Source organism: Caretta caretta, chromosome 11 (genome assembly GCF_965140235.1).
Source record: "Caretta caretta isolate rCarCar2 chromosome 11, rCarCar1.hap1, whole genome shotgun sequence".
NCBI classification, from domain to species: domain Eukaryota; kingdom Metazoa; phylum Chordata; order Testudines; family Cheloniidae; genus Caretta; species Caretta caretta.
In genome coordinates, this window is record NC_134216.1 from 78,821,201 (window position 1) to 78,835,763 (window position 14,563).

The following is a 14,563-nucleotide window of genomic DNA, read 5'->3' on the forward strand; positions in this document are numbered from 1 at the left end:
TCTGGCCTACACGTTTTCCGGTGGAAGTGGGATTAATTGTATGTCTATCATACTGTCACTCGCCAGCCCTTTGAAAAGAGTCCTTTCACTATGTCCTCCAGCTCTGCAGGCTGGAAGAGTCGTGCCTTCAATACACACTTCAGTAGAGGACCCAGAGGTCTAAAATATCAGTCTTCTGTTAAAGCTGCTCGTTCATCTATTGGGGTGTGTATATATAACGCATGTGTATTAGTGTCTTGGCTGCACCCTCTTTCCAATGGCCAGATCCCTTATGCCTGATCTCTGAAATGTCCCCATCACAGTGAAACTCCAGTGGAGGAAAAGGAGATCTTTGTCCCTTTCCCACCTGCTGGCCCCCGCTGCCGCTCTCCCTTTTACTTCAGGAATAAAGAGCAGGCACTCATGCGGCTTGAGATACTGAAGAGAAAGATGACGATTGGAGGTGGAGAGGGAGTTAGAGCAGTAACCCCACCCCCAGCCTCTCTGCTACGCTCAGAAGCTTTAAAAAGGACCAGCTCCCTCCGCGTTTGCGGATGGGGCTATAGCACTGAGTAGGTGTGTGAATGTGGGGGCAGGTTTCTGCCCCAGGAGAGATGAGGCAGGAAAAATTATATTTAACTTGACTGAATATGAATTGTGGTGGCTCCTAAACAATGGCCCTATAAAAATAGCATTGGGGGCATCCGTGCCTATTCTCTGTGGCTCCAGATCACACACACTCAATGTACAGGTAGAAAGGTGTTTTCGTTTCTTCCGTCAGCACTGTGAAATCAGGCTGGAGTTTGACAGTCAAGCTGCAGTCCCACTAACAAGAGAGGGAGACGTAGCTAACAATTCCATTACAGATGCTGCACCCCAGGAGAATCCAGCACGGCTTCTCACAGCTCTGCATTGCAAATAGGAACCAACTGGAGTCCAAACTCACTGCAGATAGGAAAATGAGCAGATCTTTTCAGCAAGGAGATGCCATCATGTCACAGTCACTTTTCTGATCTTAATGACACATTAAGCATTTTTGGGTAGTCATCTCAAGAAGATAAAGAGCATCTTTAATGATATGCAACCTGGAAAAACTCTTTCTATCTCTATATTGATCCTGTCTCTTGCCGCATATCATCTTTATATTTCATTACCACTTTGAGGGTCTAGTAAAGCTCTGATTTCCATGTCACGCCCTTTTACAAAGCACAAGCTGTTCACATGGTGATTGTAATGGGTTCATTGTAGTTGTGGACAAGATTTAAGAGCTTCCACTTAGAAGTGGCTACTAAAGCTTGTGATTCATATGCCTAATGACAATTGGTACAGGGGAGAAACCAGCAGGACGTATTGATAGTTGGCCCATCATTGAGAACTTTCACTTTATTCATCACGACTGTGCCTCTAGAGAAGGCCCGGAGGAATGTGGTAGGGTTCTGACCTGCAAGTGTCCCATCCCAGTGAGAAGTTATGGGCTCTGTTGAATAGCAGGAGAATGTGTGAACACCAGGCTGTGGGGGAATGGCTGCCTGCTAGAGAAAGTGGGACATGCGGATAAGTGAACTAACTGGTTTGGCTTTGACACCTCACTTATTTTTGCTCTTCCCACTAGGGAGCGGACGGCATTCCAGGAAATGGCACAGATGGTTTCCCGGGCTTCCCAGTAAGTTACATAGAAAATTTTTACGCAATAATTTAACAGTATTTCTATTCCTCTGATTTAACATGCTGTCTTCCCTTCCCCTCAGGGCTATCCAGGCGACAGAGGAAACCCTGGTGCGAATGTAAGTCTGCCTCCGTCTCTCCTACAGGGCTACATAATACAAAACTACCTGAGCAGTACATCCTGGTGATGGCCCCTCGCATTGTTCACCACTGGCCACTTTGCTCCAGAGCCCGTTGGCTGACCGTGCTCTGAAATGGCCTTCCCAGCGCTGGCTGGCCAGCCCTGCTCATCCCGAAGGCCTTGTTTCCAAAAGGTTGGGATGTCCCCTGCTACCCCCGTACCTGTGCTGTGTGGGCATCTTTAGCTATAGACAGGCTTTGTATGGGTTTCCCTTTCTGAGGCAACTCGTAATAACTTGGGGAGGGGGGTTGCAAAAGCTGATGGAATCGCTGGCATGTGTTACAAGGTTACCTCAGTATGGGCTGTATGGTAACTTATGCCAAGAAAGAAGGTCTCTGTCTCGATGACACACTTTTATTGTAACTCAGCATCAAGAAATAAAGACCAGCTGTGATTCCTCAGGGATGTCTGCTCTGGCAGCTTGTTCTCACGCTTGCTGTAGGCGAGGGAGGACGCTTGTTACTCTAATGCCTGGCTTTTAATTCGCAGTGTTATTGGTGTCGTTTTTCAGGGCACTAGAGGCTATCCTGGTCCCAAGGGCGATGAAGGAGAAGCAGGAGACCCTGGGAATGATGTGAGTGCAGAAGGAGGCTGGTATCACTTTCTTTTTAAAGCTGAATCGTTCCCCCTGGAGGGGGAATCCAGAGGCCTTGCTCCTGTTCTAAATTATTGGTGCAGCCTGCTGCAGTGCTGTAAAGCTCCCCAGTCTGCGGAGTGCAGTTTGCCCAGGTGGTACTACCCTGTTAAAGTGTTATGGGGGAGGATGGCAGGGAGGTCATAGCTCCAGATCTGTTTGATTTGTTTTCCATAAGAGCAACACTGTGAATGTAGCCTGGAGCCCTGGTGTCCGGCGTTCCTCTTTAGTTCGCTGCCCCAGAGCAAAGGACAGATAACAAGGGGCTCTGGAGCTGATGCCAAAGGCGAAGTCCCTAGCCATAAGTATGAATGGAGGACAGGCTCGGCTAGCCATACCCCGAGTGCCCTGTGGCCCGGGAGAAGCAGGTAGCTGACAGACTTTGGGACTCCTGCTCTCTCTGCTGGGCAGCGGCTGGGAACATCGCCGTGCGGTCTAAGTCCTCAGGCACCCCTGTGCAAGGGGAACTTTTCCACGCACTTGTGAGTGAAGAACCGTGAAGCAGCACGAACACCTCGTAAGCTGCAGCCGCTGCCTGCCCAGCCATTCATAGCAAAGCCATTACCCATATCCTAGCTAGAACATCCACAGGAAAGTTCATCAGGTGGAGATAAGCTTCTTGCGTGGCCCATTGTGTTTGTTGATGCGCCATCAACATGAATATGCCAGTGGTTCCCAAGCAGGAGTACATGTACCCCAGGGGATACACAGAGGTCTTCCAGGGGGTACATCAGCTCATCTGGAGATTCGCCTAGTTTTACAACAGGCAACATGAAAAGCACTAGTGAAGTCGGCACAAACTCAGATTTTATGCAATGACTTGTTTATACTGCTCTACATACTCTATACACTGACATGTAAGTACAGTATTTATATTCCAACGATTTATTTTATAATTATATGGTAAAAATGAGAAAGTCGGCAATTGTTCAGTAATAGCGCGCTGTGACACTTTCGTATTTTTATGTCTGATTTTGTAAGCTGGTAGTTTTTAAGTGACATGAAACCAGGTGGTACACAGGACAAATCAGACTCCTGAAAGGGGTACAGTCGTCTGGAAAGGTTGAGAGCCAGGGGTCAATGTGAGGAGCTGAAGGTAGCTATCCCTTGGGCTGCTAGACTAACTATCAGCAGCCCCAGCAGAGACTGAAATTCAGCCCATCAGGAGCAAGCTGGACACGGCAGGGGTGTTTATGGGTTCAGAGGCCAGTGAGAAGGTTGGTTTGTGACAAGGTCCACACGCCCAGTCAGCACAATCAGGGGCGCTTTCCCCGAGCCAGAGATGAGAAATGCTGGAGGCGAAAGCACTGACCCCGGCTGGTGCCGGCAGGGTGCTCAGCCCAGGAGCTCAGCAACAGCCAGGCAGCCCCTCTCCCAAGGGTCCCTTCGCTCCCCGCCATGGGCAGGACAGAGAAAGCAGATCATGCTTCAGATTCATTTGCTTTTCCCCCATGGGGCCTGTTTTCCATCTCTAAGGACAAGCTTCAGAAAGCAGCCTGGCCAGAAAGAAAATGCCCAGGCTGACAGAGCAGAGCCTTCACCCTGGCTGTGGCCACTATTTCTATGCAGGTGTTTAAGAGGCACCCCTCCAAGGCCCAGCGGACATGTGCAAATCATTTCAAAATACACACACACTTCCATCTGGCCTGCTGGCCACATCGGACATGCCAGATTTACTAGGAGACATTGTACAGTCAGGACTGGTGTCTCCCATGGATCTGCCCTCTCATGACTTGTTTTTCACTGTGGAAGTTATCAAGTAGCTTTAATCCTACTGCCATGGGCCTTCGGTGCTACAGTTTAGTTTGGTTATCAACCTCATCTCTCATGAACCAATTTCAAATTGCACTGGGCTAAACGTTGGTGAGGATTGGGGCAGCTGCTGTCAGTCAGACTGATCTGGGGGAATGTGCTTTTGCAAATCTGACTTCAGCAGTTTGGTTGATCTAGTGTAGTCAGAGGTTATGCGGGGAAAGCTGAGGAGCCAATCCTGCACCCCTTGCTCATTCAATTTACCTCACTGTCTTCATTGGGGCTACTCACACAAGGATGACTTGTGGCACCAGGAGATATAGACACTGGCCCTAATTAGTTCATGCTCCTGTTGGTATAACTTGAACTTTGCCATGTTGGTGTTAGTCTATTCCACAGTTTATAGCAGCACAATAATAACTGACAGGGCACAACTTGTGTCGCCCACGTGCTATAAATCTACTCGTGTGAGTGCTCACCAGTGCCAGTAGAAGGGCATCCTGGAGGTAATACGCTGGCCTTCTTTGGAAATGGGCTCCACCGGCCATGATTTGGCCATTGGTTTTAAAAACACAATCCAGACTTGGGGCTTTTGCAGTGGTCTTTCAAAAGTCCTTGTTTTGGTGTATTCTTAGTTGGCAACAGAAATCACATATCATTTAATCAAGATAATAATGCTGCGTGTCTGCAAGTGGAAAGTGCTCTATAAAACGCTACCAGGGTGGGTGACGTGTGGGGCCAAAGTCAGTCATAGCTCCCGAAGTCCCACGAACGATCCCGGTAACCCAGCAGAGCTGACAATGCCACTGCAGTCTCGTCCCTCAGTAATGGCACGTTCTTTTCTTCCAGAATCCCAACCCTGGTCCCAAAGGCGTTAAAGGGGCCAAGGGTCACCGAGGCCCAGAAGGCCCCCCGGTAAGTAACCCAGCTCTGTGAAAGAGTTTGTATTGAAAAGCACAGCAGACTGGAGGGGGCAGAGCACCGAGGAACTAGGGCCACTGGGAGCTTTCTGATCTGCTCTTCTGACCTGCTTGTGGTGAACTGCAGGCCAGTTTGACAGAGATTGTTGTGTCCAGTTTTGAACCCGGTTGTGAGTGCCTGAAGCCCTGAGCAGTGACAGAGCTCTATGAACTCTATAACAGACATTCGAAGCGGCGCTTAGCGAAATTTTGAATGTCGGTCCCACAGGAAATTCCAGTATTTCCACAATTGTTTGCGTCCCAAATTGTGACGAAATATTGAAATATCAAAAATTTTCACAAAACACACTATTCCGAAAAATTTTGATTCAGAACTGTCTAAACATTTCTTTCCAGCATTGTCGATCAAAACGAATCATTGAGACATTCCCAGAATAGAAACATTTTATTTCAGTTTGCAAACTGACTAGAAACACTTCGGTGCAACGTTAAACCACGTTTCACCATTTTTGCGCATTGCCTCATGGGAGTTGTCATTTGGGAGCCTGATGCCTCCATTATCCCCTATGGGCCATTCCCCTGGTTGTACTGCAGCTCCCGGGATGCACCCACAGTCTTGTAACTCCAGTGATATACCACACAGTTTGGTCAGTGGAGAGTCTGCATTGTCTCATAAGAGATGTCCGCCTGCGAGCCCCACCCATAGGAGAGAATAGGGGCTTGAAATACAACTCCCAGGAGGCATACACCACAATAAGGAATGTAGTTTAATGTTGAACGGACTCAAAATGGAATGCTTTGGGTCAGGTCAGCAAAATGAGTTTGTGTTGAAAACTTGGGGTTTTGGGTTGAACCTATCAGAAGCCAAATAGTTTGTTACGTTACTTGCATCAGAAAAACAGTGGGTTTTGGCAAAGTTGAAATTTTCTCATAGAACATTTCAGTGAAGCAGAAACTACATTTTGAGTAGTTTCCCTCAGAGAAAACCATCCCAGTGGAAAATTCCACCCAGCGCTAACTGTACGTTGTGCATGAATTCTACCATGTTGCTGCACCAACGGATCACAGCGGGGCCACTGTTATACCACACATACCCAAACACATCCAGTTCAGTTTTCCATGTGCCTATGGCAACCTCACACTGACTCTGATGCGTAAAATAAATGTCTCCTTTTCCCCTGGGTAAGCAGATTCTCTACTGAAGAGGAGAATTCAGATGGAGGCCAGTGAAGATGGGATATAGACCCTTGCCTGAATTAGCCAATGCTATAATACAGAACATGCCTTCACTAGGGCATCTGAGCCCAGCTGATAAATACAGCCTGTGGGAGGGTGATGAGAGCCAAGGGCCCAACTCCTCACTTGCCCTGCCCTCCTGGGAAAATGAGCAAAACTCTCCCAAAGCTGAATGCTGGTGTTTGCAGCCCCTGCGCCCACGGTGCCCCAGCATTCATGGGGCCCAGAGGTGGCCCCGAATGTCTTCTTGCGGCAAGGTCCTGAGCGGAGCCCAGGTTCTTCCATCGCAGCCCACGAGGTGGCTAGGAGAGGTCAGCACTGTACCCCCGCCTGGGGCTGGTCTCCAGGAGTTTCCTGCACAGCCTTGTCTCTACTGTGTTTGTACAGCTGGAGAGCTAATTCACATTGGGGATCCCAAAGGAACCCAATCCTTGGGCAGAGAAGGCTAGCCAGTGACCTGCCCCGAGGCAGCGGGAGGGGCTGCTGCTGCTCAGTGGTCAAGCTCCGGCCACTGGCAGAGTGGTACCACCAGACCTGGAAGCATGCCCAGTCCTAGCTGGCCACTAGCTCTGATGTCAGGGGGAGAGGGAGGAGGGTGCCATGGCTCTGACAGAGATGGAGGGGACGTTCCCTCCCACCGCAGAAACTCCACTCTTTTTAGCAGTGCATTTCTGGCCTCGTCTGGCGAACGTGGATAAGGCTGGTGCACAGAAGCTGGGAGCTGCCACAGCAAATGGCTCCTCATTACACAGCTGGAGTGGTTTGGGAAAGTGCTTCTGATGATTTACCTTGTGGCTTGGCTCCATGGGCCTGCTCAGACAGGCAGATGGACCTGCTCAGAGCTCAGCTCCAGCAGCTGAGTCCTGGGAGCGACGCTGCTTTTCCAGACTCTGCTCTGTGTTGTTTAACAGCAGATAGTCCGGAGAGAACTGCAGAAAGCTCTGGCTCCTCTCTTACCCGTCTTTTCAATGCTTGGTTTGACAGGGACCTCCCGGACCCCCGGGGCCTACAGGACCAGATGTGAGTGACACCGATTGTGTGCACTGCTTGCTTTCCTTCTCTGTCTTTCAGCTGCCCTGTGCTATGGCTTGAGGGGAACCATGTTCCTTTAGAAGGTTCTTAGACAGCAGCATGTGCAGGGCAAGTCCCCAGTAGGGCTGTGTAAACTCCAGGGCTTATCCAGAAGGAGGCCAAACCCAGTTGTGTCTTCCTCCCCGCATGCCCTCCCAGTAATTCCAATCGGTCTTTTCCACCAGTCTGAAGCCCTGTGTTTTGTTGGGACCCAGCAGCTGTAAGGGCCTGGGTTTCCTCTCACTGAGGAGGGCACAACAAGCATATACCTCACCCCTTAGCATCAATGTGGGTTCCATGAAACCTGCCCACTGTAATAGAACTGGCAGCCTTTGACTGTGATTTCACAGAGATTAATGACTTCTTGGTACACTAATGAGCTTGTCGCATATGCTGCGATTCGGACACTACTTCTGCTCCACTCGCTGCCAGAGAGGGGAGGGAGTGGCCAGACGTGTCCAGGGTGTAAGATCCATTGCTGCAGTGATAAAGCAAGACGGAAACGGCCACATAGTCTCTGCCATTGGCCTGTGCAACGGATCTTATCGATTTTCTCCAGAGCGGTGACGGTCACCTGCTGTGGACTCAGAAATGCCCCCTGCAGCTCATTCCCCTTTCGGCTGTCTAGCAGATGCCCAGGCTGCAGGTGCAGCCGTCTGTGACGCTCACACAGGGCAGCAGTCGCTCCTGGCAGGGCAGGGGCGGGAGTCAGTCTGCACCTGGCCCTTCAGCGTTTCTTTTCCTTTCTTTTCAGGAATGTGAAATTTTAGACATCATCATGAAAATGTGCTGTGAGTATCCCGCTCCTGGTCGGTCTGGGAAGGCAGGCAGCCTGCCAAGCCAGCTAGCCACCTGCAAGGCCTTGATCTGGGACTGGCCCCTGGGTAGTGACCTGCCAGACAAGCCCACATGACGGCCAGTGTTGCTGCAGGAAAACCCCCGTGAAAAGAGGGAAACGTCTTAAACAGATTCTTGCCTGAGGTGAAAACCTGAGCAAAGCCCAGGGAAGCGTGGCGCGTGCCCTGGTCCTGAGCCGCGGCAGCTATGCTGCATCGTGAGGCCATGCTGGCCACCCCAGTGCACGGCAGAGCACAGCTCTGTCCCCCTGGGGTTGAAGGGAGCCTGGGGCCAGCACGCCTGCCTCTGGGTGGACCCCGCAGTGCCCACATGCTGCCAGAGTAGAGCCCAAAGCCCATTATTTGGCGCATTTCCGCTCAGACCCGCTCCTGTGCCCAAAGCAGACGGAGAACGACCCCAGGGTGGCAGGTCAGCCATCCTGGTGTGCCAGCCAGTCCCCTGACAGCAGTGGGGCATGAGGGCCCTGCTTTCAGACCCTCGTCCTCCACTTAGCTAGGTGAAGTGAAATGGCACGGGTGGAAAATCTAGGCATCGCTACTTTGTCAAGGAGTCACCCATGGTGATACCAGCTTCTGCCACTTGTCACCCACAATGAACCGTGGGACTAGTCACTGCAGAAGGGTCAGAGATGGAGAAGCAGGCACCATTCCTGTCCAACATGCCAGAGAGTCTAGCAACTCAGCCATGGTCTAACACTATCTGCAGCTGGGAGAGCATCTGAAAATGCAGGCACTCACACTTGTATACTGTCCTCCGTAAGGCAACCCCTGTGCCACCCAGACTGCCAGGGCTTGATTTTTAATGCCTTGTGTGCAAAGGCATGTGTAATTTACACATACCATTTTTGCAACTGCATGTGTAAATCAGGTATTTGGTGGTGGCCAGTGAGACACATGCAAATACCTGAATTGCACATGCAAACACTGGATTTGTGCGTGCTCCTGGTAACTGCACATACAAATTATGTGCACATCTGTGCATGTATTTTTGAATGCCTCTGACTTTGAAAATCAAGCCCTTAATATTTTTCATTAAAAAAGGGATTTAACGTCTCTTACTGTGACTACCAGAGAGTATGATGTTGTTTGCCTTTCGTGTAGTGCTCAGTTACCCTGGCCAGCAAGGGATTCACAGTGTTTGGGGAGCTGAGTTTGCAGTCTGCACCCTGACTGACAATTGCTTCATCTTTCTGGGTTTATCCTTTATTTATATTTTTAAAAGTAATAAATCACTGTACCTAAGAAAGAAACTTGGCCAAGTAAATTGTTTCAAACTTTCTAATACCTAATGCATCCAAACCTGCAGAATGTGATAAGAGACACTATCTACAGTGTTTGGGAAAGTTTTCAGTGCATGGTGACAGCATGGGTTTGGTTTTTTTAAATTTGAACTAACATTTCCCAGCCCGTATTCAGCACAAGTAAGCAGGATTCCTTGTACACAGTCTATTCTAAAACCTCCTCTTCTGTTTAGAAAATGATTGGCCAGTCCACTGAATTGCAGACATGTGTTTGGGTACTCCCTGAAAGATTCTGTTTTGGTATCATCTGGTAGTAATTTATTCTCCACACACATTCCCTGAGGCTCGTCAATCTTTTCATTAAAACCTCTCTTGCCTAGCTGGTGCTTAGGCCTGCTGCGGAACGTGCACGTTCTGAACCTAGGAGATGTTTTGAAATGCACCAGATGTGAGGGAAGCATTGAATGGAGACATTATAATTTTGCTATGTCCTTGTGTCCATCACTCATGCTGTAATATTTCATGGCAGCTCTTGCAGTTGTACTGCCTGAGTTATTGTGGGGAAGAACATTCAGTACACTCAGCTTTAACTTTCTCTCTCTCTCCCTTTCTTCCAGCTTGCTGCGGTGAGTGTCACTTTACAAACTCTTTGGGAATGTTTCCTGGTTCTTTTGCTCCTTTCCATCCCACCTCCTTGCTGCCCCAGTACTTGAAGCCACAGTAACTAGCCAGGCAATTCAGTCTGATCATGCCGAAAGAGCTCAGAGAACACAGCCTCAGAACCAGGCAGGAATTGTAGCAGGGAAAGCTTGAGGGCCTCCGGCACTCGCAATAAGGAGGCCAGCATGCATCTGTGCTGTATCTCTAGAAGATAACTGTCCAGATGACCCATGGCCAGCAATGCTCTGGGAGACCTTTTCCCACCATTTCTCTACTGAAAGAGACAGCAGTTCTGCACATGTAAATCCAGATCTGCCGCATCCTCCCCTCCCCTCCTCTCCCCTCCCTGGGATGAGGGAGTTGCCATTTCGCTTCCCTTTACAGTGTCTTGATGGAATGGTTTAGGAACCCAAAGGCGGGAGGGGGAAGCAGGAGGTGGCTGAGGAAAATTGTTTTCCAATGGTGGAGCTTCCCCACCAAACCCAGATGGCCCAGTGAATCTGTAGCTGAGACCGGGCCCTAGAGGAGAGCTAGCTGGAAGAAATGAGAATTGTAAGGGACCTGGTTAGTGCAGTTTGGGCTCTTTGAAATGTTGCCTGTGTGTCTAATAAGCTGGGTAGAACATTTAAAGGTCAGGAGAGGCAATGGGGAAATCAAAAGGAATAACTAGCTAACTAAATCTCCAATCCTACGTGTGGTGATTTTGCTGCTTGCTTTTGGGCTACATCTTCTCTGTTGGCAAAGCGAGCACGTCACTATGGACTGACACCGGCTGTCACTCCACGGGCTCGTGCAAGCTGCACTATGCTGTGTCAAAGCAGCCAGGCTGTCTAACACACATCCCTCTGGGTCTGTGCTTTGCTGCAGAGTGTAAATGCGGCCCCATCGATGTGCTTTTCGTGTTGGACAGCTCGGAGAGTATCGGCCTGCAGAACTTCCAGATTGCCAAGGACTTCATCATTAAAGTCATTGACAGGCTGAGCAAAGATGAGCGTGTGAAGGTGACTTTTCAAGGGGATGTGTACTGTGTGCACGTACAAATCTCCCTCCCATGCAGAATGGAGGGACTGAGCCACCCCACCCGGTGCAGACTCACACACCAGGCAAACGCTCCTCACTTGTATGCTGACAACATAAGGCTCAGCTGGTAAATCACATGTAACTACAGGGGGCTCCTTCCCAGCTGAGCAGAGCAGTGGCAGCCGAAACTCCTAATACAACATACCAATCCTGCACTCTCCAGAACTCTTTGCCATGGGCTTATCTCCCTTGCCTCAGAATAGCCAATTCTTAGGGGACTTGTTCTGAGGAACGCTCTCTGGGTGGCTGGATTGGATGAACGGGGACATCCGTTCCAGCTCCCTTTGAGTCTACAAAGCTCCCTAGCTAATGCACTTGTGGCCGAGAGGTTCAAACATGGGTTCCTGCCGTTAAGCTCCTAAGCCGCATGTAGATGTCCTGGGAAGTGCGGGGGCAGTGCCTGGGAGAGGAGTGTGGGAAGGGGGCTGCTGTGCTGAGGCCACTCTCAGCCGCCACCGTGGCCTCCAGGAGTTTGTGGCAGCCAAGCGGACGCAAAAACACCGTCCAACGCTGCTCTAAGTTATGCCAGGGCCAGGCTAAGATTCAGGGAAGCACAAAGGTGGTTTAACGCCCTTCCTGGCCGCCTCCATCTGTTCCTACGCCACGTCCAGCTGGAACAAAACGAATCATAGAATCATAGAATATCAGGGTTGGAAGGGACCCCTGAAGGTCATCTAGTCCAACCCCCGGCTCGAAGCAGGACCAATTCCCAGTTAAATCATCCCAGCCAGGGCTTTGTCAAGCCTGACCTTAAAAACCTCTAAGGAAGGAGATTCTACCACCTCCCTAGGTAACGCATTCCAGTGTTTCACCACCCTCCTAGTGAAAAAGTTTTTCCTAATATCCAATCTAAACCTCCCCCACTGCAACTTGAGACCATTACTCCTTGTTCTGTCATCTGCTACCATTGAGAACAGTCTAGAGCCATCCTCTTTGGAACCCCCTTTCAGGAAGTTGAAAGCAGCTATCAAATCCCCCCTCATTCTTCTCTTCTGCAGGCTAAACAATCCCAGCTCCCTCAGCCTCTCCTCATAAGTCATGTGTTCTAGACCCCTAATCATTTTTGTTGCCCTTCGCTGGACTCTCTCCAATTTATCCACATCCTTCTTGTAGTGTGGGGCCCAAAACTGGACATAGTACTCCAGATGAGGTCTCACCAATGTCGAATAGAGGGGAACGATCACGTCCCTCGATCTGCTCGCTATGCCCCTACTTATACATCCCAAAATGCCATTGGCCTTCTTGGCAACAAGGGCACACTGCTGACTCATATCCAGCTTCTCGTCCACTGTCACCCCTAGGTCCTTTTCCGCAGAACTGCTGCCGAGCCATTCGGTCCCTAGTCTGTAGCGGTGCATTGGGTTCTTCCGTCCTAAGTGCAGGACCCTGCACTTATCCTTATTGAACCTCATCAGATTTCTTTTGGCCCAATCCTCCAATTTGTCTAGGTCCTTCTGTATCCTATCCCTCCCCTCCAGTGTATCTACCACTCCTCCTAGTTTAGTATCAAGTATCGAAGTTTAGTATCGAAGAAGGAGAGGAGGGGAGATCCCATTGCTGAGTATAGACCTGGACTTGTAACGGCGAGCCCTCTCCTCCCCAGCAGCAGGAGATGGGCCTGGGAGTGGGGCCCTCCCTCCACTCATTCTGGGTCAGTGATGATGTGTAGGGGCTTCTTGAGCAGGCCCGAGCCACAGCATCCCTAGGCACTGCAGGCACAAAATGGGTCCCCAGCCGGGTCTTTCTGAGCTGCCTCTGGGCCCCATGATGCATTACCCTCTCGCTAACATGTGGTTGACGATGTTTGTCACAGATCCACCGGGTCTGGTCAATGCACCAGCCTGTAACCTGTCCCTTGGCAGTGACCTGTTTAGTGTGCCAGGCCCTAAGGACCCACACAGTTCCATGGAGCAGGCCCTGGCCTCCACAGCTCTGAAGCTGGGCCTTCGGGTGCCAGCAATCCCTGTCGCTCTCCATGGCTCCTTGCAGTGAGTCCAGCCATGCCAGAGTCCTACCAGAGGCTTGTTTCCCGCCTCCTTTGGGTACGGGGCTCCCAGCGTATATTTGCAGTGACACTCGGCAGCCGTCTCAAAACCAGGTCACCATCTATTGGGCACCTGGCTACAGAACCCTTCGCTTAGCAGAGAGAAGCAAAGGTTAGACATCATCTGTACTGACTAACGCCAGCGCTCCCTTGACCCATGCTGCTGTAGGAACCATCTTGGTTTCCTTTCTCTGTCTTGTTGTCTGTCAGTTCCAGGTGAGGCCAGTGTCTCTCGGACACCCACAGCTGGCCTCTGCCAACCAACTCAGGCTTGTGGGGCTCGGGCTGCAGGGCTGTGTCACTGCGGGGTAGACTTCCAGGCTCGGCTGGAGCCCAGGCTCTAGGACCCTGCAAGGTGGGAGGGTCCCAGAGCTCAGGCTCCAGCCCAATCCAGGAAGTCTACATAGCAGTGAAACCCGCAGCCTAAGCCCCTCAGGCCCAAATCAGCTGGCACAGGCCAGCCGTGAGTTTTTCTTTGCTATGTACCCTGAGAGCTCAGCTCTACACCTCTTTGTTCTCTGGACCCAGCTGGGCTGTGTTCCCACGTTCAGCTGCGTCTGCAGGGAGGAGTTAATCGTCAGTCCTTGGGAGTCCTACTGTCTCTGTGTCTCAAGTCCCTAGGCTGATCTCCCGTGGCCTACGGAGAACACGAATTCTTTCCCCCACAATGGATGCCAAGGTAGGGGGGGCCACTCACGTGTCCCTGGAAAACCGGACATTCGGGGCCTTCCAGGAACAGCGTGGGCCTGCCCCCGTCCAGCGGTGTGTCAGTGTGTATATGCTCACCCTGCAAGGACCGGGGGGGATTTTTAAGAGCCAGAGGGGGTGAAGCAGTGCCCCCGTCCAATACCGGACAGAACCATGTCCTATTTTGTCCCAGTACTGGATGGGGGACACGCCCGACGAGAAGAGGACTATCCAGTTTAATATCGAACAAGCGGCTTCCCTGGTCCCAGGTGATAGGTACAGAATCATGCAGATAACTCTTAAATATATGACAGAAAATTCCTACCTTGGTCACAGCTTCCACTCATGTCTCACCATTGCTCAACAGTTTGAACCGGGGGATTCCCGAGTGGGTGTCGTGCAGTACAGCCATGACAACACCCAGGAGCTGGTGGCTATGGGCGATGCCAACATTGACAACATCGGAGCCTTGAAGGAGTAAGTCGATAGGCCTGAGAGCTGGGCTTCGGCCAGCTGCTCAGAGACCAGCACCAGGGCCAGACCGAGCAGTTACGGT

The 14,563-nt window shown here is 50.8% G+C and overlaps 1 protein-coding gene across 1 annotated transcript in view; it reads left to right on the plus strand.

Moving 5' to 3' along the window:
• Nucleotides 1-14,563, plus strand: part of COL6A1 (collagen type VI alpha 1 chain) — a 69,694-nt gene that overhangs the window by 49,077 nt on the left and 6,054 nt on the right. The window contains exons 23-31 of the mRNA XM_048869366.2: nucleotides 1,592-1,642; nucleotides 1,728-1,763; nucleotides 2,337-2,399; nucleotides 5,061-5,126; nucleotides 7,352-7,387; nucleotides 8,193-8,229; nucleotides 10,154-10,162; nucleotides 11,064-11,197; nucleotides 14,375-14,484. Of these exons, the coding sequence (XP_048725323.2) occupies nucleotides 1,592-1,642; nucleotides 1,728-1,763; nucleotides 2,337-2,399; nucleotides 5,061-5,126; nucleotides 7,352-7,387; nucleotides 8,193-8,229; nucleotides 10,154-10,162; nucleotides 11,064-11,197; nucleotides 14,375-14,484 (542 nt within the window). The remainder of the gene's footprint in view (nucleotides 1-1,591; nucleotides 1,643-1,727; nucleotides 1,764-2,336; nucleotides 2,400-5,060; nucleotides 5,127-7,351; nucleotides 7,388-8,192; nucleotides 8,230-10,153; nucleotides 10,163-11,063; nucleotides 11,198-14,374; nucleotides 14,485-14,563) is intronic.